Here is a 26,789-nt window from a genome sequence, read left to right on the forward strand (position 1 = left end):
TCTCGATTGAAGACTAATTTCAAAGCGTCTCGGCCGCATGATTAACTGATGTTCGTCGTGAAAGAGCGGCAATTTCGCAGGTAATTTCTTCCTTTTCAACGTTTTTGAAGGAGTTTTGCCTTGTTATCATGGATCCATAACACATTGGAAATTCTGCTCAACAAACTTTCTATTCGATGCTGTTGAAATATAATTGGTTTTTTTTAGTCGCAACAGGTGTGTTGAGAATGAGATGGAGGATGATGCTGCCAAAACGAATCTGCGTGCTGTTTGTGTGTATGGATGTTGTGCGTGAAAAATGAGCCGGTTGAATTCAGTTTAGTCCCACATTGTATTAATTTTGTTTGTAAAAATTTGTCAATCTTTTCAAACTTTCTCACGTTAGAAATAGTATTCTGGCTACATTTTGTTTTTCAAATAGATTTAGCTCACTAAAACTTATCATCTACTTAACATTGGCCTGATTCTGCATGATTGGTGAAGAACGTGAATAAAGTGTCAATTTTTTCAGTTTTCATGACCGATGTCGATGACAATTGACATGCCAATGAATGATTGAATGATGACTTTACTTAGGAAGTTAGGTTCAGGCGTGGATCTAGGGGGGGGGGGGCTAAGGATGCGCACATCCCCAGTAGGATTTCCAAAAAAAGGAAAAGAGAGGAGGAAGACGAGTGAATATTAAAAGAAGGTGAGGGGAAGAATTTCATTTTCAAAACTAGACTGGACAAACACTGGTCCTCCAATCATGCACCAAATTCTTCTAAATGTCTGCCCCTCCACACACGTTAGTTGTTTTAAAGACCAGTTAAGTAATCTCGAAGGAATGATCGGAAGCACTACAGGATCGCTAGACAGCTGGCAGCCGTCTGTTTTGAGGAGTTTTTAACATTTTATTTTTTTAAATTTCTAGTACACAGACGGCTCGCTATCGTGCAGCCGTCATTTTTTTTTAACAATGCAAAATCCCCCCGACGGGGCTCATTGATTTTTGGCTTTATTTCATAAAAATATATAAAAAGAACTTAACCAAAATAAAGATTATTATTCTGTTTTGGCATGAAAAGCACCAAAACGGGAAAAAATAAAGCTTAAAGGGAAAAAAAACAGTGACTTACTTCAGCTGTCGCACAACTCCCACTCTCTGGTGTATCCGAACTTAATACATAAACATATGGCCATTGAGTCCCTGTAAAGATCAAGTTAGATTTTCGGTCTCTGTTGTTAGTCTCTGTAATTAGAGAGTGGAGCCAATGGAGTTTAGCGGAACAACCAATGTAACAGAGACCGAAGCTTTTGGTCTAGAGGATCACCTACTTCTTCCGTACAACGATGATGAAAAAAATCTTTCATGTCGCTACAATAATTTTTTGCTCGCGCTTGCATTGCATGTCTGATGAGATGTCCGATGAGAAGAATATAGCTAAACAGTGACTGTTAAGACTACCCCTTCAAAGGAACTAACATAAATAAACTTTGAATGGCCGATCTGGGAAAATATGGTTGAAATTTTTTGGGCCTCTCTATTGGTGAAAGGTGGATCCGCCCCTGTTTATTAAAAGGTGAAGATCTCAGATCTTCCTCCTTTTCTATAATTCTCATCACTCTTTATTTAAAACTTTGCCTAGTTTCAGTTTTCTTCTAGAGACGGCTTAGCTCAGATTTAAGAAATGGGGTCGTCGAAAAATGCTCTAAAAATTGAGAAATTTAGGATCGTAACTTCAAATTATCTAAATAAAAGAACACGACTGAAAAACTCTAACACATTGATTATGCACAGAAATCAAGTTGACGGCATGCTACAGTAGCTGCAGGCCTCCATTCGACATGGTGTCTAAGCGTAATGCAGGAGCAAATGGCCGCTTCAACTTGCAGGTTGCATATTGCATGCGGTGTAGCGCAATTTAGCGACTCTCCCATGCATTGACTTTTGAATGTGAGATTGCGCTATGTCGAATGTAGGGTGGGGGCTGTCGAATGCCGGGCGCAAAACAATGCTCCCCTGAATGTGACTGGTCACACTTGTTTCCAAGAAAATCACATCTTTCTCTCAAATTTTTATTAACCTATTGACACTTAAAATTATATGAGGAAATTCATCAACTGAAAATTTTGTGGAATTAAAAAAAATTTATGATTAATCTTCAGTTAATTTTCAGCTTTGAAACAAATCAGATCAATTATTTATACCACCTCAAAGCATAATGTTGTAACCTGCAAGTGAAAACCCGAACCGTACCGTCCCGTATAATCCAATAATTTGCAAGCGGGACCCGCTGACCCGTCGGGTTTTAACCCGCAAGTAAATTTATCTTTGAAAAATGAAAATTATTTCTGCAATCCCCACACTATACAGGCTCAAATCACGAAAATATATGCCAACTACTAACCTAGCCTAGAGTGAATTTACTTAAAATTTGCAAATTCGCCTTTTATTCCTGAGAGAAAATGTTTTTTTGGGTTACTTTGTACCCGAAATGGGTCGGCTCTGATCTCGTAATCGAAAGCATTGCGCAATTAACTCCTCGGATCGGAGCCGCAGCTCAGCGCGCGCTAGCTACATGTAGCCCAGGCTGCCCAGCAAATTCGATGTTCAGTTTCCCGTCGCCCGCCCGCGTTATGAAATTTGGACCGCGTTTAAAAATCAAATTCTGAAAATAATTCGTTATTTTACTATTTTGACATAGATCTAGATTCAGAACTGATATAAAACATTAATATAAGCTTTTCAGTCACAATTACTTGTATAAATGTATCATGTAAATACCTGTAATTCTTTTCTTGTTTTTTTCTTGTGAATGGAATGACACTGCATGCTCAACCACACCTCGAGCGATGTTCGTGCAGGCTCCACTCAACTTCACTTCTGCTACACTACGCTCTACCTACCCGATGTAGCGGTAGTGAAGTGGAGTGGAGCCTGCACGAACATCGCTCGAGGTTTGGTCGAGCTACCTCAATAAATCCCATAGTCTAGTAACCTCGCATTGGTGAGTTGTCATACAGCATATCAGACAAAAAAATCATCAAACAAAACTCAATCTGTTTTACAAGGCCGACGGGAGGCTCACGCACGTACGCATTGGCGCTTGTACTAGCTAGCCAGTCTGAGCTCTGTCTCTCTGCCAGAGCTCTGGGGGACAATTCGCTCTGTAAAGGCCTCAATGATGGTGATTTTATGTTTCAGACAGAGTTTATATTTCGGGAATATTATTCAAAACTGCCAATAAAGTTAGATGATTTCTTCATTGTCATGTATATTTAAGTTATTAATGAGTTCATTCTCACCAAATTTAGACTCCCCCATAGAGAAATGCAATTTTCGTGGAGATCTGCGTTTTCAAAGAACATCAGGAAAAGTTAGGGTATGTGACCCTTTATTACATGGCCAAGTACTGGAATTAGATGGAGTAGAAATTAGATATTGAATTCATTTATATCCAAGTTCAACTCATAGTCACACCCACACAAACACACCCACATCCAAGATTCTAAGCATGAAAAAAATAACTTTAAAATCATGCAATATTAAACAATAAGTAATAATTAATTTAATAAGTGAACAGGGATTCCTCAAAATACAAAAACGTAGCATTTGAAAAGAGCCCCCGAAATGAAAAAAGTAGCCTCCAAAACGGTAGAAATGGAGACCATGAAATATTACCAAAAAATGAAAATGGAACCCCCGAAAAAAATTGATTGATTTGCTCCCTGGCTTCAAGACAGTTCCACAGAATAAAAGTGCGTTCAAAGGTTACAAAAGGTCAAACTTTCATCTTCTGGAAAATAATGAATAATGAATTCCTCATTATGAGCTGGAAAAAATGGGACGGGAAACTCGACATCGAGTTTCATTGGCCTATGCGATTGCTTTTGACTAGACTGTGCTGCGCTGCACTGGCGCGCGCTCCTTCTTCGAAAGAGCAACTGATGTATTTATGTCGAACTGTCTCAGTCCTGTTCACTGTTCACAAGACAAAAATACGCCAGCATTTTTTTAAAAGGAAATATCTACGTCTCTAAAAGAATCCGCCACGTAAGAAGCACATGATCCTAACTCAATTTTCATTGTTAATGTTTTTATTATGCGTCGTTACTTCTCCCTTTTTTTTCGCATGACGGTCTGCGGGTTTGAGAATGAACTCGGCCCGGCTTGCAACCCGCGATCGGGGGCATACCGGCAGGTTAACCCGTACCGCAACGGGTGCAGGTTACAACATTATCAAAGCATACAAACTTTTGTTCGCCATTCGAATTTAGTTTTTCAATACTTGAAATGATGCGCAGGTATGCATTTCAGAAACTGTTTATTTTTACTAAAAACGGGGTTAAGGTCCCTTCGTAAAATCATGCATACCATGCGCATTGTTTTTTGCGACACAAACCACGGTTTGAGCCAGTTTGTAAAATCATTCAATGCCATGCAGTCATGATATCTCTGCCACTTCATGGAGCATCCTTGAGCACAACTGCTGGCTAGATTCGTTAAAGTGTGACACAGTCAAATTGATATTCATTCTTTCATTTTCTTATTTTCTTATTCAGCACATGTCCCTATAGATTAAGTATCTTTCTTGGACAGAATGAAGAAGTTTTCAGGAGTCGGTCGGGGGCTGTTCATCCAGTCCAATGCTGCTGATAGTGAAGTTGGCCGTGTTTCACCGTCCACTGTCGAAAACCCATTGTCGTCTCAAAGCCCACCGAAACCTGACTTGTACGAAGGAAGTGATACTATTGGGAAAAGTGAAAGCGCTCCTGAGCCTTCAGTTTTGCCTCAGGGCACAGGAGATGGGACTAAAGATGAAGAAGGCAAAGACATTTCACAGAATTCTGGATGCGACCCTCCGGACCAGGACTCTTCCATTCCAGCTCTTGATGATAATGCTAAGTCCAAGGGACCTGAGGCATCAGCAAAACTGGAAGGTGTCAGAATATCATCTTTGGAAGACCACCCAACAGTTTACATTGATACCTGGAAGAGTGAACCTTCCGCTTTATCTCATCAAGACACATCACCAGAATGTGTCGAGCCAGTCACTTCCGCTGAAGTGCCTCTCAAGGATACTATAGAATCTGTTACAGATCCCACTCCTAGTGCGACTGAAGGGAATATACATGTCGAGAGTGAATTTATCAGTAAGACTGAGGAGGTAAAGGAGTCAAATGAAATTAGCGAAAGTAGTAACACTCGCATTTTGGAAAATGAAAATAGTTCAGTTGAACCCAAGTCAGGAGAAGGTACTAAAGACAATGAGAACGAATCTACTAATGAGAGTGACCCTAGTGTGAATGACAAATCGAGTAAGTGACATCATGTTTGTAATTCTGAGTATTGGCTGTTTGTTAATTGTGGACACCTTGTTTAATTTGTATAAAATGAATGTTGAAATTTGTATGACTTTCCTTTTTTGATTGATTTGGAATGATTATTATTATTGTTTAGAATTTTACGATTTCAATCTCGAAGAACTTTCTTGAGGTGTTGTTATTTTGCAGGGTACCTTGAGATGAGTAATCCTCACAGAGGCTGCTAAAATTAATTTTCTATTTGAAATGAATTGAATATATCAAAATTCATATACAAACTACGTATACACTGTACCTGCTGTTAAACTTGAGTAGGAGCAATGTTATACATGTGTGTGATACAACATGCATGATTCTGGGGAATTCCAAATGACAGGATATTTCGCAATATCCCTTCTCTGATATTTATGTCAAGCCAAAATGATGTAATACATTTTGTGCATAAAAATTGTGCAAGTTTATTTATGTACTGTACATTGTACAGTATATATCTGGGTAAGTCCATCGGGTTAAGTAAAAAACTTACAAGATGTCTATATAACATAGGTATCAACTATCTTCTTTTTTTTTACAGAAAAGATCATAAAGTTATATTTTACTGTGAGGATGTTGTTCAGATTTTATGTGTCAATGTGAGGAAGATTTGATGTCAATGTGGCTCAGATTTGATGTGTCAATGGGAGGAAGGTCTCCTACATTATGTAGACTATCTTAGTAGTTTAAATCAACCTTTTTTTACCAGTTGATGTTATATGGACATTACTGACTGGTCTGAAGTTGCATCACATTATGATGTTTAATTAGTAAATCTTTGTGCAGAAGTACACTGTAATCTAACTAGTCTAAATGAGACACAGGTTTTTAGTTATGGTATGTCACAAAATTCAAACCAACCCGATATACATGTACTTACTCATCTGAGAAATTTCCCCAATGTTATGAATAACTTTGTTGTATTTTCACTTATTTGATGTTCTGTTCTAGAAATCCACATTGCTGCAAACCTAAACTCTTCAGCTCCAACAAGCAAAGGTTCAAAGACTACCCCGGACATCCCCCTTCTGCCCTCTCCAGTGAAGGTACCTGGTGCTGGTATCTTAGGGGCAGCTCCAAATGCCCCTCTTCTGCCGAGGGGGCCTCCTCCCATGTTCCCCAAAGCCCTCCCCATTTCCATCCCACCACCCCCAATGGACCTCCGGCTGCCCCCGCCCAAAAAGGTTCCAAAGACAAAAGAGGAGCTGCTGCAAATTCTGACTGAACAGGTCGGACTCATTCAGCCGTTAGACGAGAAAGGGGCTGTAGATCAAGGACGGGGAAAGACTGCTCCACCAGGTACATGTACGAAAAGGAAATTAATGATTGATATTCTGACAAGCCAGTTTGTAGGTTGTCAATTGCACAAGGGTACTTGAGCAATAATTTCCATAACTTTTTTTCATCGTTTGCATGCCCCTCTTTTACCATTTAATGCTAGGATACCTCTTGGACCTCCATGTTACTGGGGTAGGTTTTATTGTATCTGATGGTAAATGTACTAAAGATCAAGGATGGAGAAATGTGGTCTATCGGGTGGGGGGGGGGGGGTGTTAATGGCATGTTTACGTGGAAGGTTATTAGCATTATCAATATCACCAAATCACCATCATCATCATTGCTATTACCCTTATTATGTCCATCTTCTCCATCATCATTGTCGTCCTCTTCATCATCATCATCGGCTTCACCAACACCATCATCATCATTATTGCCATCATTATTTAAATGCTTTTCTGCATTATTTCTGTACAATATCATCACTGTCATTATCTTTAATCATCTTTACTGTTGCCATCATCATCACCGTCACCATTATTATCACCATTATCATCATTATTGCCATTACCATTGTTTTAGCAATATCATCGTCATTGCATTATTATCTTCACTTTCACCATCATTATCATCGTCAAGGTCTTCATCATCATGATATTCATCATCATCATCGTCATTATTATCACCATCATTATCATAACGACCAGCATTCTTTACAATCACAGCCAAAGTCATTGTCCAATCTATGGCCTTCAACTATCAATATCTCTTAACCATCCAACATTCTCAACTTCCCCAGCAGACGATCAAAAATCCAAGGCACAACCAAAGAAACAACAGTATCCTCAGAGACAACAGCAGCATCAGCAGCACCCGTCTCACCAGCCAGGACAGCCATGGCAGAATCCTGGCAGGGAGAACAACTGGAGACCGAAGACCGATGGCAAAGGTCTACAGAACAACATGAGGATGCCACAACAAGGCATGACTAATATGCAGAACAGGTAAATAATTCTTTTTATTCAGGATAACAATTTATGATTTTGAACTTGATAATACTAATAGCTGTATTTATAAAGATATAGCACAGCTACTACATTGTTTTTTTTTATAAATATTATCCTTGATAAATGGTGCAGCTGTATTATAGTTAAAGGGATGGTCCAGGCTGGAGATTTATATCTCAATAAATAGAGTAAAATTCACTGAGCAAAATGCTGAAAATTTGATCAAAATCGGATAACAAATAACGAAGTTATTGAATTTTAAAGGTTTGCATTATTCCGGTGAAACTGTTCTAGGCATGTCTTTATGAATAATCATTAGATGGGCTGATGATGTCATATATCCACTTTTTCTTTTGTATTTTATTATATGAAATTAGGTTTATTCAATTTTTTTCTACCAAGAACTAAAACAATTGGATTGACAACTGATTAAGTGCATTAGTTATATTGCCGCAACATATTTCATCATAATGGAGACACACCATTTACAGATGTATGAAAAAATGAAACAATTATGATTTCATGTAAAAACAAGAAAAAGGAAAGTGGGGATGTGACATCATCAGCCCACCTAATGAATATTCATGACGATGTGCATATAACTGTTTTCACATAATATTGATACATTTTAAAATTCAATAACTTTGTTATTTGTCATCAAGTTTTGATAAAATTTTCAGCATTTTGCTCTGTGAATTTTACTCTATTCATTTAGATATAAATATTTTCAGCCCGAACCATCCCTTTAAGGTACTATAAAGATGCTAAAACATTCAAGGAGTAAATCCTACAGGATACCCATTCACCTTACCTTGGTTGAGTGCAGCAAATGAAATTTCAACTTTTCAAGTTAATTTAATGGGAATCAATATAATTTGGAATGTGATGAAGTGCCTAAGATATGGTCACCGGTCGAACTTAAAGGCCCGTATTCTGAAGTCAGGTTTAATTTTGACCACGGTCTAACTCTGCTGAAATTATGGGAAGCCAAAAATTAAAAATTCTGTTATATTGTATAATATTGTATATTTCTTGTGTTTACTATTTTGTTTCCTGTTGCTTTCATAGTGAAGAAAAATACTTCAAAGTACTTCAGTTATCATTCCCAGACAATATAAGTGTCATATGAGTTAATAAATTGAATGTGTACTGTTAGGGATTTCTGACCCAATTGGCTCTCCATAGTTAAACCACAACTTTAAACCAGGGTTTAATTTAAACCTGAGTTCAGAATACGGGCCAAAGTCATTTATAACTTACAAACATCTTTATGAAACACAATTCATGCCTATTATTCACCATTCATTACACTTGCCATCTGTGTGTGGTTTTTTTTTGGTGATTACAGGCAACCAAATACATCAGGAAAGAAACCCAGCCCCCAGGGTACCATGAAATCGGGTCTGTCCAGTCTCACCAAAGACGAACTGGAGAAAGAGTACCAGTGGCAAAAGTTCAGTGTGGAGCGGAAAATCAAGAAGGTATAGTAATTTGGGCATCTCACTGTAAAGGAAATGATCAATACTCAGAGCTGGCAATTTTAATGGGCAAAGTGGCACAAGATAGGACTTTTCCCATAGAAATATGATTTTTGAAACTTGTAAGAATTATGAATCATGTTTTTTTCCCAAAATTTTCAAGAAAAACAGGATTTTAGATTTGAAAATAGGATAAAAAGAAAGAAAGGATAGGATTTTTTCACAACTAAGGTTGGCAATACTGTCAAAATGATCATAAATTTTACGCTTCCCGTGTAAAAAATAAAAGCCATGACCATCATTTCCTGTGCATGGACCATAAGAATGGGCATCAGGCACAAATGACTGTTGCCATATTATTCTGTTATTGCATTTGCTGTGTTGGTTCTGGGATTCATCGAGCTGGTTCTCGTTGTCTTTCCTCCCCATCTTTCCTTCATTTTGATAATTTTTACAACTTGTGAAATGAAGTTAATTTTAATGCTACATGTACACCTTTGTTTTCTTGCTCAAGTGGTAGGGTTGTCTGCACAAACCCATGAAGCGTGACTACAGTTGAATTAGTGTCAATTCTTGTGCATGCATTTTTGCTTTGAATAGTCGATTATATGCAAGTTTACTCAGAAAAGGAATCTTTGGCTATTTGTGATGAATGCCGGGTAATCTAGCCTGCGAGCATGTATAGCGGATTTCACAATTTTTTTCTGTTTTGGGCCCTTATTTCCCTCATGATTCAAATAAAATGGCAACATAACTTTCGGAAATGAGAGAATAATCATTTTAGAAAGTGTCTCCTTTGTGACATCAGTACTATAGCATAGGTATTAAGGAAAGGTTGTGCATGCATCATTGAGACTTGTTATAGCCTAGTGTATAGAACCCTGCACATCATCCTACTTTTTATACTGAGTTTGTATGTGTTAAAAACGGTATAACCCACTTTTACAGTGCTTTATATGCTTTTTGATACAAACGTATTCACTCTGCTGCATGCCCACACAAATATACAATACACCCATGATCCATGTCAGTGCATGTAATAAGCCAGTTCACGGTTAGCTCATGATCAACTTTTCTCAAATGACCTTTGTGATTTTTCATTAGGATAAGCACTATCATTTTCAAATGTAGATGTTGCGTAAGCTTTACCGGTAGAGTATTCAAATTCTAAGAACAAAAGGCATTGTATAGACCAGGTGACTAGAATAGTACATCAGGGATAAAGTTTGGAAATCTGTTTTATTGTCTGCCTTTGGCACATTTGACTATTGTTTAGGCTACTGTCAAATACCAGTGATTATGAAGGCTCTATTTATTACTCTTCAGCTTGGATGTGATAAATATTTTGAAAGGAATACATGAATAATCATCAAATCACAAATGCCTATGTCAGTGAATTTGTAAGCCAACTTCATGGTTGTCTCCAATGACCTTTTTCTGCTCGTGCGCAGTTTACAACCGTGAACAGGCTTATTGGCTACAAACAATCATTACCGGTTTTTTAATGTCGCCCCCCCCCCCTTTCTAGATCCTCAAATCATTGAAGACGAGTACCAATGAGGAGGTTATAAAGGAGCTACTGGCTGTTATCAAGTTCAGTAAGTACTTTGGGAATGTTGTAAATATTTGATATTAATATTAAAGATAAATACAGTTTGAGGTTATGATCTAAAAAAAAAAGTTGAGTTTGAACAGAATCTGATGAAATGACCACCCAAATATTTGTATGTGTAATGAAGAAATATGTGACAAATGATTCCAGAAGAAAATTACTACATGTAAGAAGTTAGCAATATAAGCATGGTATTCCAGCCAGGTTTGTCAGGATTTCACACAAAGTTAAGTATATTTCAACGTACCAGATTTAGATCTACGATGATATGGTGACAACCTTGATTTTACAGAATTTCTCATAAAACGGTTGTTTTCAGCAACTACCAGGATTCCCAGCTCATCAGGGAAATCAGGGAAAATTATTTTACTTTTTTCCAGTCGGAAAAATCAGGGAATTCGATTTTTTTAAATACCTCAAATCAGGGAAAAATGCATCAAATGAGAGAAAAAATCTGAGAATTTTGATCGGCCCCAAAGTCAAAAGCACATTACTCAGTCAGACTCTTTTATATTTTGTTGCATATCAAAACAACATTCATTGAATGACTGGTTATGATGGTTTTTTAGTGTTTACTAATTAGTTTTATATTATTTTTTTTATACTGAAAATACATGTAATTCACTGCAACAACTAAGAAAACATGCGAAACTGGCAATGGGTTTAGATAATTATCAGGGAATTTTTAAACTTCATCAGGGAATTTCGTTTTTTTGAAAAGCTGGGAACCCTGAACTACATTCTTTTAGCTTTAACTTGTCAGCACTTGTGTATGACTTTGGTAAGAACACCTGTCAAATGAATTATTGTATCTGAGGAGGGTGGGGGCTGTCCATTACATGCGTTATATTATTTTTGAAGATATGAAGCAGACATTAAGTTGACATTATGCTTTCTTGTTTCAGATCCGTCCAAACTGGCCAACTTTCCATGGCCCAAGGAGCAGTATGTGGTGCTGGAGAAGCTGATAGAACACGCGATCGTCAACACAGACAACGACGATGCGCTCCATAAGAGGATTGCTACAATCATCAACTCATTGCAAGGTAAGGCCCATTCAGAGGTGATACAAAATTCGCTCCCTGCAAATTTCAGTGAAATATTACCGTTCTGATAATGTTACATAACTGGCGTATAGCTGCAATTTTGGTTGAACACGTTCTTGGTGACTTGCAGGCACATGGTTAGAAGAGCAATGAACAGGGTCGGAATTACACGGGGGCGACGGGCGATTTTGCCCCCATGACAGCCCAAATCGCCCCTAAAAATTCTCAAAACCCAATGCTTTGGGGCGACTATTTATTTTAGAATCGCCCCAATAAAATACCATCGACAATGTAAAAAATACTTCACATAATTATGCTCTCCGGCGGCGGAGCAAGCGCATCTTTTATATCGCCCTTGCCAGCTTTTAGTTGAACGGTCGATGTAATATCCGAGCCTTTTGTAACACCGGAAGCTTGGCGATTGTAAATAAACGCGCAATGCAATATGGGATGCGGAGTACGCATAGTCTTTAGCACAGGGTTTTTAGAATTGTTGACGCACTTGCCGCATGGCTTATGTACATGTACGCGTGCACGATTCGACTACACAGCTGGTAACGAGACCACATGCATCGTACGGTATATTATGTGTACTAGGCATGCACAGAATTGTATGCGATCAGCTGGTGATTGTGACAGCGCGGCGCTGATTATCGACATCGTCGAGTCGGAGTGCGAGATGGATAAGTTTCTAATTCTAGTTCAACCTGGCTCTGCCAAATGGCCAGAGCCAGCGCCAGAAGCCTCTCCAAATCGAGATACTGTTGAGAAGGATAAGCCAAAAAAGAAACAGAAAAAGAAACAGACTGAACAGAGACAATCGACAATAAAGTCTTGCCCTGGCCTTGGGGCCTCGATTGGCTCGAATCTGTAGTGTGTGAAGCTGAAGGCGACTCTGGTGGGATCACTGTTGTTTATTGTAAGGCCTGTAGCTGCAGTGCTGCACCCAATTCATAATTCCATCAATGCTGCCAATGGTTATACATTGGCAGCATTGATGGAAATCATCATCATGGAATTATGAATTTGGTGCAGCACTGCAGCTTGATTGGGTGTGCCTTAACCCTAATTCTCCCGGGGGGGGGGGGGGGGGGGGCCATTATGGCCCCCCCTCGACAATTTTTGCGATATATCTGCTGCGCAAAATTATTTGACCTCGCCGCTCACTGACTTTTTACTTTCAAGTCTCGCGCAAATTTTGAGACCAAATTTGTGACGCCCGGGTACGCGGTTACGAAATTACGCAACATTATGTAAGTGCATGTCAGACCCAAAATTGCTCATAAACGTATTTTCATGTACAAATCCAATGCAAATTGTGTATTTGGCCAAAATTCATAAATGTATCATTATTTCTACTTTTAATGATCAAACTTAATTAATTTTGCCTTGTTTATGATTAGAATTAAGTCTGGAACGATTTCCATTGAAAAAACAATAAAAAACAAAAAGTAAAAAAACAAAGAAATACGTAAGAAATTTAAAAAACAATAAAATACATAAGAAATTGGTCTTGGTACCAGAATTTTTTTCATTCACAATTGTTAGGAATGCTATAAAGAATATTTTCACCAAAAAATAGCATTCTAGGAGCTTTATTTAGTGAATCAGAGCAAAAAGTATGATTTCATGAATAAATTAGCATAATTAATTCATATAAAATAAAAATATCTGAATTCAGTGAAATTTACCAATGCAACTGCGTAGATTACGTCATTCTCTACCATCATGCAAATTTTCGTTGTGATCGCGCAATCCACGGCTGAGATCTTAAGGGGGGGGGCCATAATGGCCCCCCCCCCCCCCGGGAATGACAAGAATCAGAATACCCCGGGAGATTGAGGGTTAACAGCATCATTGATCTGCTCAGCTGGATATGTTACTCAATAGCCATTCATTCAACTGCTCATCACTATATCACTCAGGGCTGATATCACTATTCAAAGTTGAGACAAAACTAAAGAATAAACAAGCCTAGACATTCATATATGGTGAACACCTTTGTTTAATATGTGATCTTTGAGTCTATTTGAACAAATCCTCAACCAAAATGCAAACTTACATGTATACAGTAATAGGGACAGTGATTTTCCGTTTAAAAAAATTGCCTTTTCCGTTTCAGAAAATCTCAAATTCCGTTTCAGCGTGTCAGAAAACGGAAATTCCGTTTCCCCATAGACTTTGTACACACGGAAAAGTGACAATTCCGTTTACACATTTACATGCACACTCGCACTGGTCAAAATTTGTATCTGCTACTGTACCAACAACACAATAAAATCCGTTCTAATCGTATCTATGCGGGTGAATAAAATATTTTAACACACCCATTTTGCATGCATACATCCTCACCTTTCATATTATTAACATTATTTCACGGTGAAATGATATTTCATCGATAATTTTGGGGATTTTTGGACATCGTTATCATCAGTCATCGTCTTTTCCCAATCCGCCATCTTACCACGATATCGTGCTGTTACATATTCAAACGTAGAGGGCAGCAACACACAACTGTGTACATGTAGTTGAACGAAACATGTGTGTGCATGTGAAGCCCAACCCGGCCGGCCGGGTACGGGTACGGTGCGGGGTACAATCGAGTGTGCTGATGTCGAGTGTAGTCACGATGTGTGAATTGTCATGATAGTAGCGAAGTGAGATCGTGTTTTCTGTTTTTTTTTTGGCCATTTAATATTCTCATTTTGTTGTGATTTTGGAGTAATTTCTGTTGCTATTCTGTGTATTTTGAGAGAAAATACGTTTTCCGTGATTTTCCGTTGGAAATGCCATTTTCCGTTTCAAAAGGCCCTTTCCGTGAATTCCGTCCGTTTTCCGCGATCGCGGAAAATCACTGTCCCTACAGTAATTACAGTTAAAAATGTTCTGAACTTTTAGGCGTCACAGTGAGTCTCGGAATGTCAAAAGGTAATTGCTGATATGCGATAAAAAAAAGTAGCCCCATGAATTAGAAAATAGCCCCAAGATATTAAGTGGTAGCCCCAATGTAAAAAAAAAAGTAGCCCCTAAAAAAACTAATTAATTCCTACCCTGGCATTGAAAGACATGCAAGTCGACAAGGGAGGTACTGTCGAAACGTTGGTGCAAAAGGTTTGGATGAATAACGGGTTCATCAGGGATTGAAGGTAGGCAGTTGATATATCAATGCCAGTCACCCACAAAAAGTTAGCAGATGGTATAGCATTTCTCTAAATTGAAGGGAAAAAACTGATGAAACCTAGACCTTACAACAAAGTTGGTTTTGTACATTGAAACCCAAAACTTCTTTGTACCCTTTGCCTTTGATGGACCATAACTCTGTGACCCGTGACAATTGTGATGCTTGCAAGGTGTCAAATGAAAGTTAGCTAGTCATGTAATAGAGAAATCACAACAATAAATCATGTAGTCTTGATATAGCTGACTTTCGAACTTTGGTTACCTTTTTTTAGAAACACATTTTATAGTTTGGGTTAGGGTTGCAGTAGGGTTTTATATTAGGTTTAAGGGTTAGGTTAAGGGTAGGGTTATATTGTTAAATCCAGGGTTGAAGTTTGTTATGCGATTAGTGTGTGGAATCTATTTGGGAGCAGTTGTCGCCAAGCTGATGTAATGAAACCCATCATGAATGTATTGTGTCTTGAAATTAAATTGAGAAAAAATAGGAAAGATCCTTGGCAATGATATTCCTAAGCATCCAGGGCCCGTTTCATCGAGCACTTATAATTATAGAAAATTGTTACTATTGAAACTACCATGGTACCAGGGCTTAACGGCCAATCAAATCAAGGTTTCCATGGTACATGTAGGTATCATACACGTATCAGCAAAGCCACAATAATTCTAAGTCTTTATCAAATGGGTCTCTGTGGCATTTTAAAGCGTCATTTTCAATTAAAGAGTTCCAAAGCATATTAAAAGGGGAGCAAACTGATCAACACTTGTGTGATCTCTCTCGTTGACTCTCTGTTATGAATAGCTAGTCTTAAAATATACCTATTGAGATCACTATTAGTAATACAGAGAATTCAAATTTTTATGTTTGTGAAAAAACTAAAATGCTTTTGAGAGGAAAGTACTTGTTTTGCTACTTTGTAACATAATAATGATGGCAATGTGAATGTATTGAGTAGTGTATTAGTGTGTTATCAATCGGGCCTATATACACTGCTCAGAATGTTGAATTATGGCCAATGAACCAGGCCAGATATGATTACTTGGGGACTTGAGGTGAGGCTATTAAGGTTGATGATTCTCATGCCCTTTAATGAAATATGAAAAAGATTATGTTGTGATATTTTCTCCATTGTAGATATGCATCCCCAAGGATTCAAAGAAGATCTAAAGAATGCCATCATGCATGAACAAGGAGAATATATTCAGGTAAGTAATATGCTTTTCACACTACTTTTTTTCCTTAACCCCAGGAAATTGGTGGGGCTAAGGGGGGGCCTTAGCCCCACCAATTTCCCGGGGTTAAGCTTAGCCCACTTCATTTTCACACTATGTTTTAGCAAAGTGGGCTAGCACGGTAAATAGTACGGTACTATCTGGCCCTGCAAAAAAGCAGGGCAAGCCAGCCGATTGTGGTGCTAGCACCACAATTGCGGTGCTAAGAGATGCAGTGTGAAACGAAACTGGGCTAAGGAAAAGTGGGGCTAAGCAATAGCCAATCACAGAAGTCGAAATCGCACGTTAATCACGCTCTGTATGGTAAAATCATCAATATTCATGAGCTGTGGGATAGTCCGAGGTTAAGGATAGTATGGGGTTAAGGAAATGCAATGCGAAAAGCATATAACTATCCCATAACCTGGCTCCGTGACCCAGTGGTAGAGCGCCTGTCTTATCAATGGGATGACATGGGTTCAATCCCCAGCCAGGTCATTCAGGACTAAGGCTTTATAAAATGGGACCTCCCGCCTTCTTGTCATACTCAACATATGAGAATGGAAAAGAGTACGGGTAATAGCATATTGCAGACTTTCATTTTTGAGGAGCGCAATCACGCCGGCACTCATAGAAAAATAAGAACAAAACATCGCACTCCTTCTTTTATTAAAAAAAAAATCTTCACTAAAAGTTGCTGAAATTTCTCATTTTACATCGGTATATTCATGAAATAGGCATCTATTTTCCATAATTCCTTGAAATTATTTTAATTAAGTTGGAAACTAATGGAAAAATGAAGAATATTCACCTCTTTCTTGACTCTGATTTATGATGTTAAACACTGTAAATATTTTAGTCCCATATGTAGATTTTCATGGTGTTGACCAAGTGTAAAACGATCAAACAATCGATGATCGTTTTCAGTTAATGTTGCAACACCATGGAAATCTCCATGTGGGACTACAATATTTACCAATTCTCGCTACCCCAAATAGCGATTTCACCGAGATCCGGGAAAATCCCTGTAACGCGCATTGCATTATGGGATAGCTTTTCGGTATTACAACTTCCTTATCGGAAGTCCAATGCACTGTTTTGCCATTCAGATCAACAGTGCCGTCATGCACACCGTCGCTTTCGCTCGGAAAGTTCGTGATCACAACCCTCTCTTTCACATTTTCTCGTGAAATATATTTTTTATTTTTATTTATAATTCAAATGGAATCAAAACTGACCAAATTAGATAAAAAGTATTATAATCTGTACATATTACGCTGATTGGCATCGATTTCAGCGTGGTGGAAAACTCAGTATTGCGAACCTCGCGCGAGCATGACTCTGAACCGGAAGTGGTGATGACGACCCGACGGAGTGAAAATTATCTCGTCTCGCGCATTATGAGATTTTTGTTCCTATTTGGGGTAGCGAGAATTGTAACATCATCAATCAGAGTAAAAAAAGAGCTGAATATTCTTCATTTTCCTGATAGTTTTAAACTAAATCAAAATGATTATAAGGAATTATGGAAAATAGATGGCCATTTCATGGATTTAAAGATGTGAAATGACCCAGGCCTGGTTTCACCACAGATTGATTAATAGCTACACAGCTATTGCATTTACAATTTTAAGAAAAATCTTCAATTTAGCATACATGTATTAAATTGAGCTCCTCTAGGAAAGCAATTCTGAGGAGCTCAATTGAGCTCCTTGAAAAAATAAGGAGAGTGATTTATTGAGCTCCACAAAGTTATAAACATGAAGGACTGATATTGCCCACTCAAACCACAGTTTTATAAATGAAGTGTCTACCTTCATGAAATAATAGTTATTTTCATTATGTTTCATTTATATTTATTACCATGAAGTTTTATAAAGGGTCTTCCAGTTCGATATCACAGTATCAGTAATCACAATTCTTTCATTTGGAGGTCTGCATGAGAATATTGTGAAGATTTTTATGCAAATCTCTGCCCGGCAATCAGTAGATGACAAGTTCGTATCTTGCTTGTTCCAAGATATGTAATACTTGTTTTTAATATTAAATATGCGATCAAATTTACTTGGTGGAAGCCAAAAATGTATTTACTTCATTAAATGTTTTATATATATATTTTTTTATATTTCAGGGAAGTAGCAGTGATTTCAGGAGAAAGCAAGCAAGGTCTGCCAGTCATTTCCTGGGAGAACTGTACAATCTTTCTAGGGTTTCAAGTACTGAGTTCAAGGCTTCGGTACAGTCGGTAATCGCTCTCGCCCTCAAGGACTGGATCAAGGCACCCAATGTGGTAAGAACTAAAATAGAAATCAATCAAGAATACCTGTTTATCGAACAATTAGTGTTCGAATAAAAATTGTTGTATCGTCTGGAAAACATAGTGCATGCATGCTTTTTGGGGGTTTGATTTTATATGTCTGTTGATAAGTATACACTGCATTGCTGCAAATTATCAAAGATAGTGCATTGTTCAATGCTGTATGATATGTTGTACAAGATAATCATGGTAATAAATCATTCATTTTGAATAGAAGGTATACTACAAAATTTTGTACTTGCTCAGAGAAAGGAAAAGTGTCAGAAATGGCAGAGGATATAGTATAAATGAGGGCATGGAAAGTCAGTTTAAGAGAAAAACACATTGTACTTTGTGATTATGTTACTCTCCAGACGTGTATCAATCAGATATGATTATTTCCGTCTTGGACTGACCTTACACATCATCACAAAGACTTGTGATTGATCCGATCAATCACAACTATGGAAAGCCAGCAACATCAACATCTGAAATGCATGTTTGTTTAAAATATTTCCTGTATGCTTCTCTTTGTTTACTAAGGACATTGTGCAAATTTTCCTTTATTAAAAATTGTGGTGTCGAGGGATTTCCATACAGTCAAGGTTGATCGGATCAATCGTAACTCTTTGTAAGACGGGGCCCAGGGATCGAACCACAAGCCCTCTATTCTCATCTTACCCCATATATGGCCAGTTATTGTTAGACATGTTTTTAATGATATTTGACATACAGACAAGCACCAGTGAAGATAGTAGACTTCTCCTTGAGGTGAATTCCGAATGTCTGGAGGAGTTTCTTATCCTGACCCTGAGGGATAACGATGAGAACATCAAGAAACAGGTCCTAACACTGTTGAAGGAGGAGGTGTTTAGCACTACAAGGCCAAAGTAAGTCAAGATTGGGTGAATTTAAGTTTGGTGTTGGTATTGGAATCCCAATTTATATTACATTCCCTACCTCTGACACCCTTTATGTTCTAACATTGGTCAAGAAAGAGGTGCTTAGCACTACAAGGCCAAAGTAAGTCAAAGAATTGGTGAATTCAAGTTTGGTGTTGATATCACAATTAAGATTACATTCCCTACCTCTGACACCCTTTATGTTCTAACATTGCTCAAGAAAGAGGTGCTTAGCACTACAAGGCCAAAGTAAGACAAGATTGGGTGGATTCAAGTTTGGTGTTGGTGTTGGTGTTGGAATCCCAAGGTATATTACATTCCCTACCTCTGACACCCTTTATGTTCTAACATTGCTCAAGAAAGAGGTGCCTAGCACTATAAGACCAAAGTAAGTCAAAGAATTGGTGAATTCAAGTTTGGTGTTGAAATCACAATTAAGATTATATTCCCTACCTCTGACACCTTTTATGTTCAAACATTGCTCAAGAAGGAGGTGCTTAGCACTACAAGGCCAAAGTAAGTCAAGATTGGGTGAATTCAAGTTTGTTGTTGGTATCACAATTAAGATTCCCTACCTCTGACACCCTTTATGTTCTAACATTGCTCAAGAAGAAAGTGCTTAGCACTACAAGGCCAAAGTAAGACAAGATTGGGTGGATTCAAGTCTGGTGTTGGTGTTGGTGTTGGAATCCCAAGGTATATTACATTTCCTACCTCTGACACCCTTTATGTTCTAACATTGCTCAAGGAGGAGTTTCTTAGCACTACAAGGTCAAATTAAGTCAAAGATAGGGTGAATTCAAGTTTGGTGTTGGTGTTGGAATCCCAATTTATATTACATTCCCTACCTCTGACACCCTTTATGTTCTGACATTGCTCAAGGAGGAGGTGCTTAGCACTACAAGGTCAAAGTAAGTCAAAGAATTGGTGAATTCAAGTTTGGTGTTGGTTTCTAAATTAAGATTACATTCCCTACCTCTGACACCATTTATGTTCTAACATTGCTCAAGAAGAAAGTGCTTAGCACTACAAGGCCAGAGTAAGACAAGATTGGGTGGATTCAAGTTTGGTGTTGGTGTTGGAATCCCAATCGATATTACATTCCCTACCGCTGTCACCCTTTATGTTCCAATATAGCTGAAGGAGGAGGTGCTTGGCACGAAGAGGCCAAAGTAAATCAACAATTTAGTGAGTTTAAGTTCAGTGTTGGTGTTGGTGTTGGAAGCACAACTCAGATTACCTTACCTAGCTCCAGCACCTAATTGGAGGTCTGATATGATTCAAATCTCATTGTTAATAGCTCAACACCTGGGTCCCGTAACACAAAGGTTAGCAATTGATCGTACTCTTGATTTTCACGATTGATTGTACATTGTTGTCAATGCAATCAATCATAGAAAAATGTTCTACGATCATTGCTAAGCTTTGTGTTACGGGCCCCCGGTGAGATTCATCCTAGAACCAACTTCACTTCAAATCTGGTGCTATGGACATTCATATGATAAAGTAATGATTGGGAATAGTGATATTCACATTTTAGGAAATAAAAGCCCCCTTTACAATTGGTGTGACTGCTTACAACCATTGTGATTGTGTGCAACATATATAGTGACCAAATGATCGCAAGAGTGATTGTGAAAGCCCCTTAACCCAAGCTAAAGACAAGCTCTAAAAACTCTTACCTTCTTGACCATGACAGAGAAGCGAGGACTCTTTTGCTGGATACCCTGTTTAATCTTGCCTGTCAGAGGTGTACTGCCGGGATACCGACCACTGCACATGTGAATCAAGACAAGAGAGATGCCAAGACAGGTTGGTATTAACCCTCTGACTCTCACAATAATGGGTTGAAAGATAAACAAAAGTAGTTGGTGTAAACACTGATTTTATGAGAAAGTCTGTAAAAACCAAGGTCAGTTTTCCCTATATCATCCTACATCTAGATCTGGGGCCCGTTTCATTATTGTAACTACCATGGTAATATGGCTCAGCAACCAATAGCAATCAGGAATTCCATGGTAGTTGCAATAATGGCAAAGTTACAACAGTTGTAACTCTTAATGAAACGGGGGCCCCTGGTACACTTACACAATCTGAATTTTGTGAAATCACGAAATCTAAGCTGAAAAACAATCACAATGAAGACTGCAGATAACACAGATAAGCGCATGTGGGACAGTGTGTGTACGATTATTGCTTTGAAAAATACCAGTGAAATGTCATTCTTATTTCTTGTTTCGCTTATTTCTCAGCAATTATACAAGTCTTCCAGAATCCTTAAGGCACATATTTTTCATTCATACATACAATCATTTGGGTGGTCATTTTATTGTATTCTGCACAAACTCATTTTGAAATTGTTACTGTATCCAACAGGCATTTATCTTAAGCAATGTTGATTGCGTATCATATAAAGCAATTCAAGCCCCAGCATGGGCCATTAAAACCTTGCACATGAGGGGAAAATTACCTGGGGCGTGGGGCAAATGAGTCCCTAAAATGCCCCAAAATGAGATGGTGACACTGAAATTCCTGTTTTTATTATATCAATGCTGGTAACTACATGGCCATATGGTCCATGTATGAAATCGACCCACTGAGAAAATATCAAAAACGTCAAATGTTTGCAAACATTCCGTTCATTTCGCACATAGATTTTGTTGTCATGAACAAACATTAATAAGCATTTGCAACTCTCATCAGCAAAGGTGGTGAATCTAAACATGGCTACATTCACAAGCACTTGTTCCACAGTGAGATGCACCCTTTTTTATTTCTCCGGAGTGAATTCTTTAATCAATCTTTTGTATTGTGTCTTCTTTCAGATTCTGGTTTATTCGACACCTCTCCTGCAAAAGTGACATCTTCTAGTCCTCAACTGCCGATAAGCCCACAGAAGCCTAATAATCAGCAAGATGGAAAATGGGCTACACAGCAGCAGCAGCAACAAAGGCAACAGCAGCAGAACCCACCATTTCCAGGTCCTAGGTACACATCTCCGCCACCATCAGGGTTGGCGCAAGTTCCAAGGAGGTTACCACCCGGGCAGCACCCAATGAGCTTCCCTCAGGGTCATCCAGTGAACACGAGTGTCCCTCCTCCTAGCATTAATCAGCCAGGACACAATATACCTCGGTTCCCTCCTCCTCAAGGCCCTCCTCCGGTGCCAGTCCCAATGTCGGCTGCAGCTACATGTTCTGGAATGGTGATGACTCAGTTGCCGCAACAAACACAGCATCACCAGCAGCAACAGCACCAGCAACATGGGTATGCCAATCAGAGTACACCTGCATCAATACAGGCATCCCAAGGATCACATCCTCCCCCTCAATCTCAGATTTCTCAAGGAGGGAGCCAAAGACATTCACATGGCCTTGCTGCTACCTTAGCAATGGTTCAACAAGGTGCTATATCAGACCCACAAGCTGTTGCTGCTCAACAAATTCTAGGAAATGCAGTTCATCAAGCAGCTAACATCCCTCCGTCACAAGCTTCCAGTATGCCCTCCATGATGTATGCTAACAGCCAGGTAAACCCTCATTCAGTTTCAGGTGTGCCTGGTCAGCAAATGATGCCGGATGGGAATATCCAAGCAGGAACCGCTCATGGACACACTGTTCAAAGTTCTCAGTTCCTTCGCAACATCCAAGTGTCATTAGCACAGCAGATGAGTACATCTCTGAATTTTCAGCAGCAGGAAGAACTTGTTAATCAATTGGGACACATAGGTCTGTCAGGTTCTAGTCCATGGCAGCGTTCAGGGATATGTGTAACCCAGGCTGTGACTACACCTCTTTCCTCAACTGCTCAAGGGATGAACCCTTCATTGAATAGGCAAGATATGCTGACTGCTTCACCAGGCATTCAAGGGGTACCATCATCTCAAGGAGGAATGTCAAGTCAGCCTCCATTTACCCAATCTGCAGGGAGTGGAACATTTGTTGATTATATCTCTGCAGTAACACCTAACCAAGATTTTAAACAGAACAGTAATGATGCAAGGCAAGGTATCGGCCAATGGGGTATGCCAGCTCAGGACAGTCCCTGGTCTGAAAAACTTCTAGATTCCAATCAGTTACCGACCTCACCTCCTCCATCATTTACCTCTCCGCTCCAGACACCTAACCAGTGGTCAGGTGATGGTCAAAGTGTGACGTCGCAGGAGGCAGGTAATGATACGCCTCAAGAGCCCTCTGGATGGGGAGATGGTAGCCCAGGACCTCAAGAATCATCCCAGCAAAGGCTGGGAACAGATGGCTGGGGAACGTCTATTCCAAGTCAAGGTATCGCTAGTTGGGGTGCAAATCCCCTGCCAGGAAACCCCAAGACAACTGATGGCTGGAATGGCCATATCAAATCCGTTCCTGGGCATCAATCAGGCCCAGCACAGCAGATTTTTGCAGAGCGTCCAGAAGCAGGTTCCAGTGGGTTTCCAAGTCAGGCACCACAGAATGTTTCTCAAACTCCCTCAAAAAACATGTATAACTTTGAAGAGAGTGCAAGTTCTGGTGGTTCCGAGTACCTGAGGTCAGGTGCATATACTCTTCCTTCAAGGCACAAAGAAGGGTCTCCAGCAGCAGAGGGTGTGTCCTACAGTGCCATGTCAGAACTGGGAAGCTATGGCATTGACCCTGGCAACAGCTATGAAAGCGCCTCATATGGAGGTGCATACACTCCGATAAGGGATGGAGGAGGCTATGGAGATCATCTTCCCCCTGGAGCTCAGAAAGTGGACGGATATGTCTTGTTACCTGAGAGCAATTCTGTGCAGGAATCCACCTCCCCAGAGCCAGTCGACTTCAAGGCCATCAGAAATTGCGTCGTCGAAGAAGATGATGATTTGTCAATTTATGAACGTACTGCTCATGAGAATCAGTTGAGGAATCGGGAACAGTATGGCCAGCCCGACTGGGCAATGTTTGGAGCGCCCAAAGATAAGCATGTCCCCAGTCCTTACGCTGGAAGGAATCGGAGGGAGAACATCCACAGAGGTCAAGGCAGGGGGAGTCTACGTGTAACCAATCCGTGTACCGCCATGCCTCCGTTCCCCGCCGCCCATCCACCAGGGAGTAATCTACCACCCTTCAAGCAAAATTTCTCACCAAGAAATTAACTCACCGTGTATATTTCAAGTAAAATTCTTTCTTCTGTATTTTTTTTTGTCCTGCAGCTGCTTGATTCTTCATTCCCGGGTTTTTTCTTTCTTTTGTGATTTGCAAATGTTGTGCTCTGTTTGAAAAAGTATTTCCAATAGAAAGCACTGCAATGTTTATTCTCTTACCATAATTTTCAGGAAGGAATTGTGTGCCTTCAACGAAAAGAAGGAGCTGCAAGAGCCAAATGTATCTTTTCCTATACAATGTTTCTAATTTGAAGGAGAATCGTTAAAAATAAAAAGATGTGTAAAAATGATTGAATGAATGTAGTATGTAGTTCCATTTTTCAAGATGAATAAGATGTTTTTAGTGTTAAGTATTATTCAAACAAATTCCATCGAATATATAGTGAACTTATATTCTTATTCCAGTCAAGGTGGCAGAATGCACACAGTGCTTAAGTCATTTCTCTATGATTTAATTGTTTTTATTGTATCCTTTAATATTTGTTTGGTGTGGTTTGCTATAGATTGTTGGGATGTATAAGCAGCAGTAGAATCAGTTGCATATCAAAGTAAATCTTGATAATGTAGAAATGGAGATTTATAACATTGAATAATGAAATATGCCTGTTCAAGTTTCTTCAAGCTTACCAATTACTTCAAACATTTACTGGTGCCCTGCATGTTACCTTCTCAATCTAACAGGCTATTGAGGTTGAGATTCAAAGACAGCGGTGACACACAACACTTGCAATGCCAATTTGATGCACTTCGTTTGGTAACTATTTTAGTAGTGTGGTTTCCACACTGATGAATATTAATAATGAATATTTATAGAGTGTCATAACTGCCAAAGATTACACTCTTGATGCAGAATCTATGGTTCCATAGCCATGTTCAGTGGGTCACCTTTCACACTCCAAAGAACAGTAGTCCTTTTTATTAGTCACCGGCCTTCCACTTGTCAGTTTACCTTCCTACATTTACAACAGATGATTGGAGCTTCCATAATAGGCAATTTAAAGTCTGGTGCTGGTTTTAGTGTTAAAAATACAACTTAGATTGCATTCCCTGGCTTCAAAACATGATTTTAGTGTACAAACATGATCCAAATCATATTACTGACAGTTAAACACCAAGTGAGATATGTTCAGGGCTAGGCTTATTTGAAGTGTGTGGCTACGTTGATGTAAAATTTGACCTTGTACCAACACCAAAAGGTCAACACTAAGTGTCGTCATGGACATAGGTCAGGAGTTATAAAATTGAGTCTGATTTGAGCATTCATATTCTTCAGGACTCTCTGCCCTAAAAGTCTGTATTCAAAGGCATATTGTCTACTGGATTCTCCTCTGAAACCAGGAATTGTTCAGAAAGGAATATCCAAGTTGTTTAGAATAGTGAAATCATCATCAAGTGTTGTGAATGCTTTCATTGTTTCCTATTCACCCTGCCGAACAGGAGGAAAAGGGATAAGCTTGAGAGAAAGTCACATTTTCTTGCATGGTATTGTTCAGGGTCTCTGAGCTATCACAAGATATCTACCAATGTTGAGATGAAAAGGAAAATGTTGGGAGAGAGGTGGCTTCCATTTTGAGGCATACTTCAAAGTTTCTTGGATATTCTTTGACTGTCATTCAAATGTGTTACAAGCAGAAAGCTGAGGAGGAGGAGATGTTTCCATCTCAGGTCTGGTTCAGTAGTTGCTTTTGATATTAAGAAATAGCAAATAGGGGTGATATATTTGTTTTGGTGTCCTCAAAGAAATATCCACCAACGGCTCAAAAGAAAGTGTGAATCCTGGTCAGATGTCCTTCAAAAGTTCCTTGGCACTCATGGATCTACAAAACAAGGTTTAGTGTAGAGGAAGATTTTTTTGGGTCTCTTTTAGATTTGTTTGATAGATATCAAGAAATATTGATATTGGTCACAGTTGTTTTTAGGAAGGAAAGTTCTTTGGAGAGAGGGTATCCTTATATATTCTTATCATTTTATGTTGAGATATCTTCAGTGAGGTTTACTTGGGAGATGATCAGGATGTTCTTGTAAGTAACTGTTATCAAGGTTTTCAGAAAGAAAAACCTGGCTGGAATCTTTTCCAGTGTTTAGTAAAGATACAGGAATATGAATGAGTATCGTCCTCTTGTAAACAACATGTAAGCACTGCTGTTGCCTTGAAAGTTTTTTTAAGTCTTTTATCTTCATTTATCTTTTATCTTGATTTGAGTTTTCATCCACAATCCAAGTGCATATTTTGTAAGGTGCAGAGTTTGGGAAATTTGTTGCAGGGAATTAATGCTAATGGACAGTCTAGCTAAACTGCAAGAAGCAACAATTCTCCTA

The 26,789-nt window shown here is 38.9% G+C and overlaps 1 protein-coding gene across 3 annotated transcripts; it reads left to right on the forward strand.

The window, feature by feature from the left end:
• On the forward strand, window positions 1-26,518 carry LOC129273638 (uncharacterized). 3 transcript variants are annotated; one of them, XM_064107262.1, is made up of 12 exons: window positions 1-80; window positions 4,546-5,301; window positions 6,292-6,639; window positions 7,418-7,622; window positions 8,974-9,106; window positions 10,632-10,701; window positions 11,621-11,761; window positions 16,074-16,144; window positions 18,282-18,440; window positions 19,182-19,336; window positions 21,048-21,160; window positions 22,174-26,518. In XM_064107262.1, the coding sequence occupies exons 2-12, from the start codon at window positions 4,584-4,586 to the stop codon at window positions 24,459-24,461; spliced, it is 4,401 nt and encodes a 1,466-aa protein (XP_063963332.1). In that variant the 5' UTR covers window positions 1-80; window positions 4,546-4,583; the 3' UTR covers window positions 24,462-26,518. The 3 variants fall into 3 exon arrangements, with proteins under 3 accessions (XP_063963332.1, XP_063963334.1, XP_063963333.1); XM_064107264.1 differs by having other exon boundaries at window positions 7,421-7,622; XM_064107263.1 differs by lacking the exon at window positions 1-80 and adding an exon at window positions 669-691.
• The last annotated feature ends 271 nt before the right edge of the window (window positions 26,519-26,789 follow it).

Source organism: Lytechinus pictus, chromosome 12, assembly GCF_037042905.1.
Source record: "Lytechinus pictus isolate F3 Inbred chromosome 12, Lp3.0, whole genome shotgun sequence".
In the NCBI taxonomy this organism is placed as follows: Eukaryota; Metazoa; Echinodermata; class Echinoidea; order Temnopleuroida; family Toxopneustidae; genus Lytechinus; species Lytechinus pictus.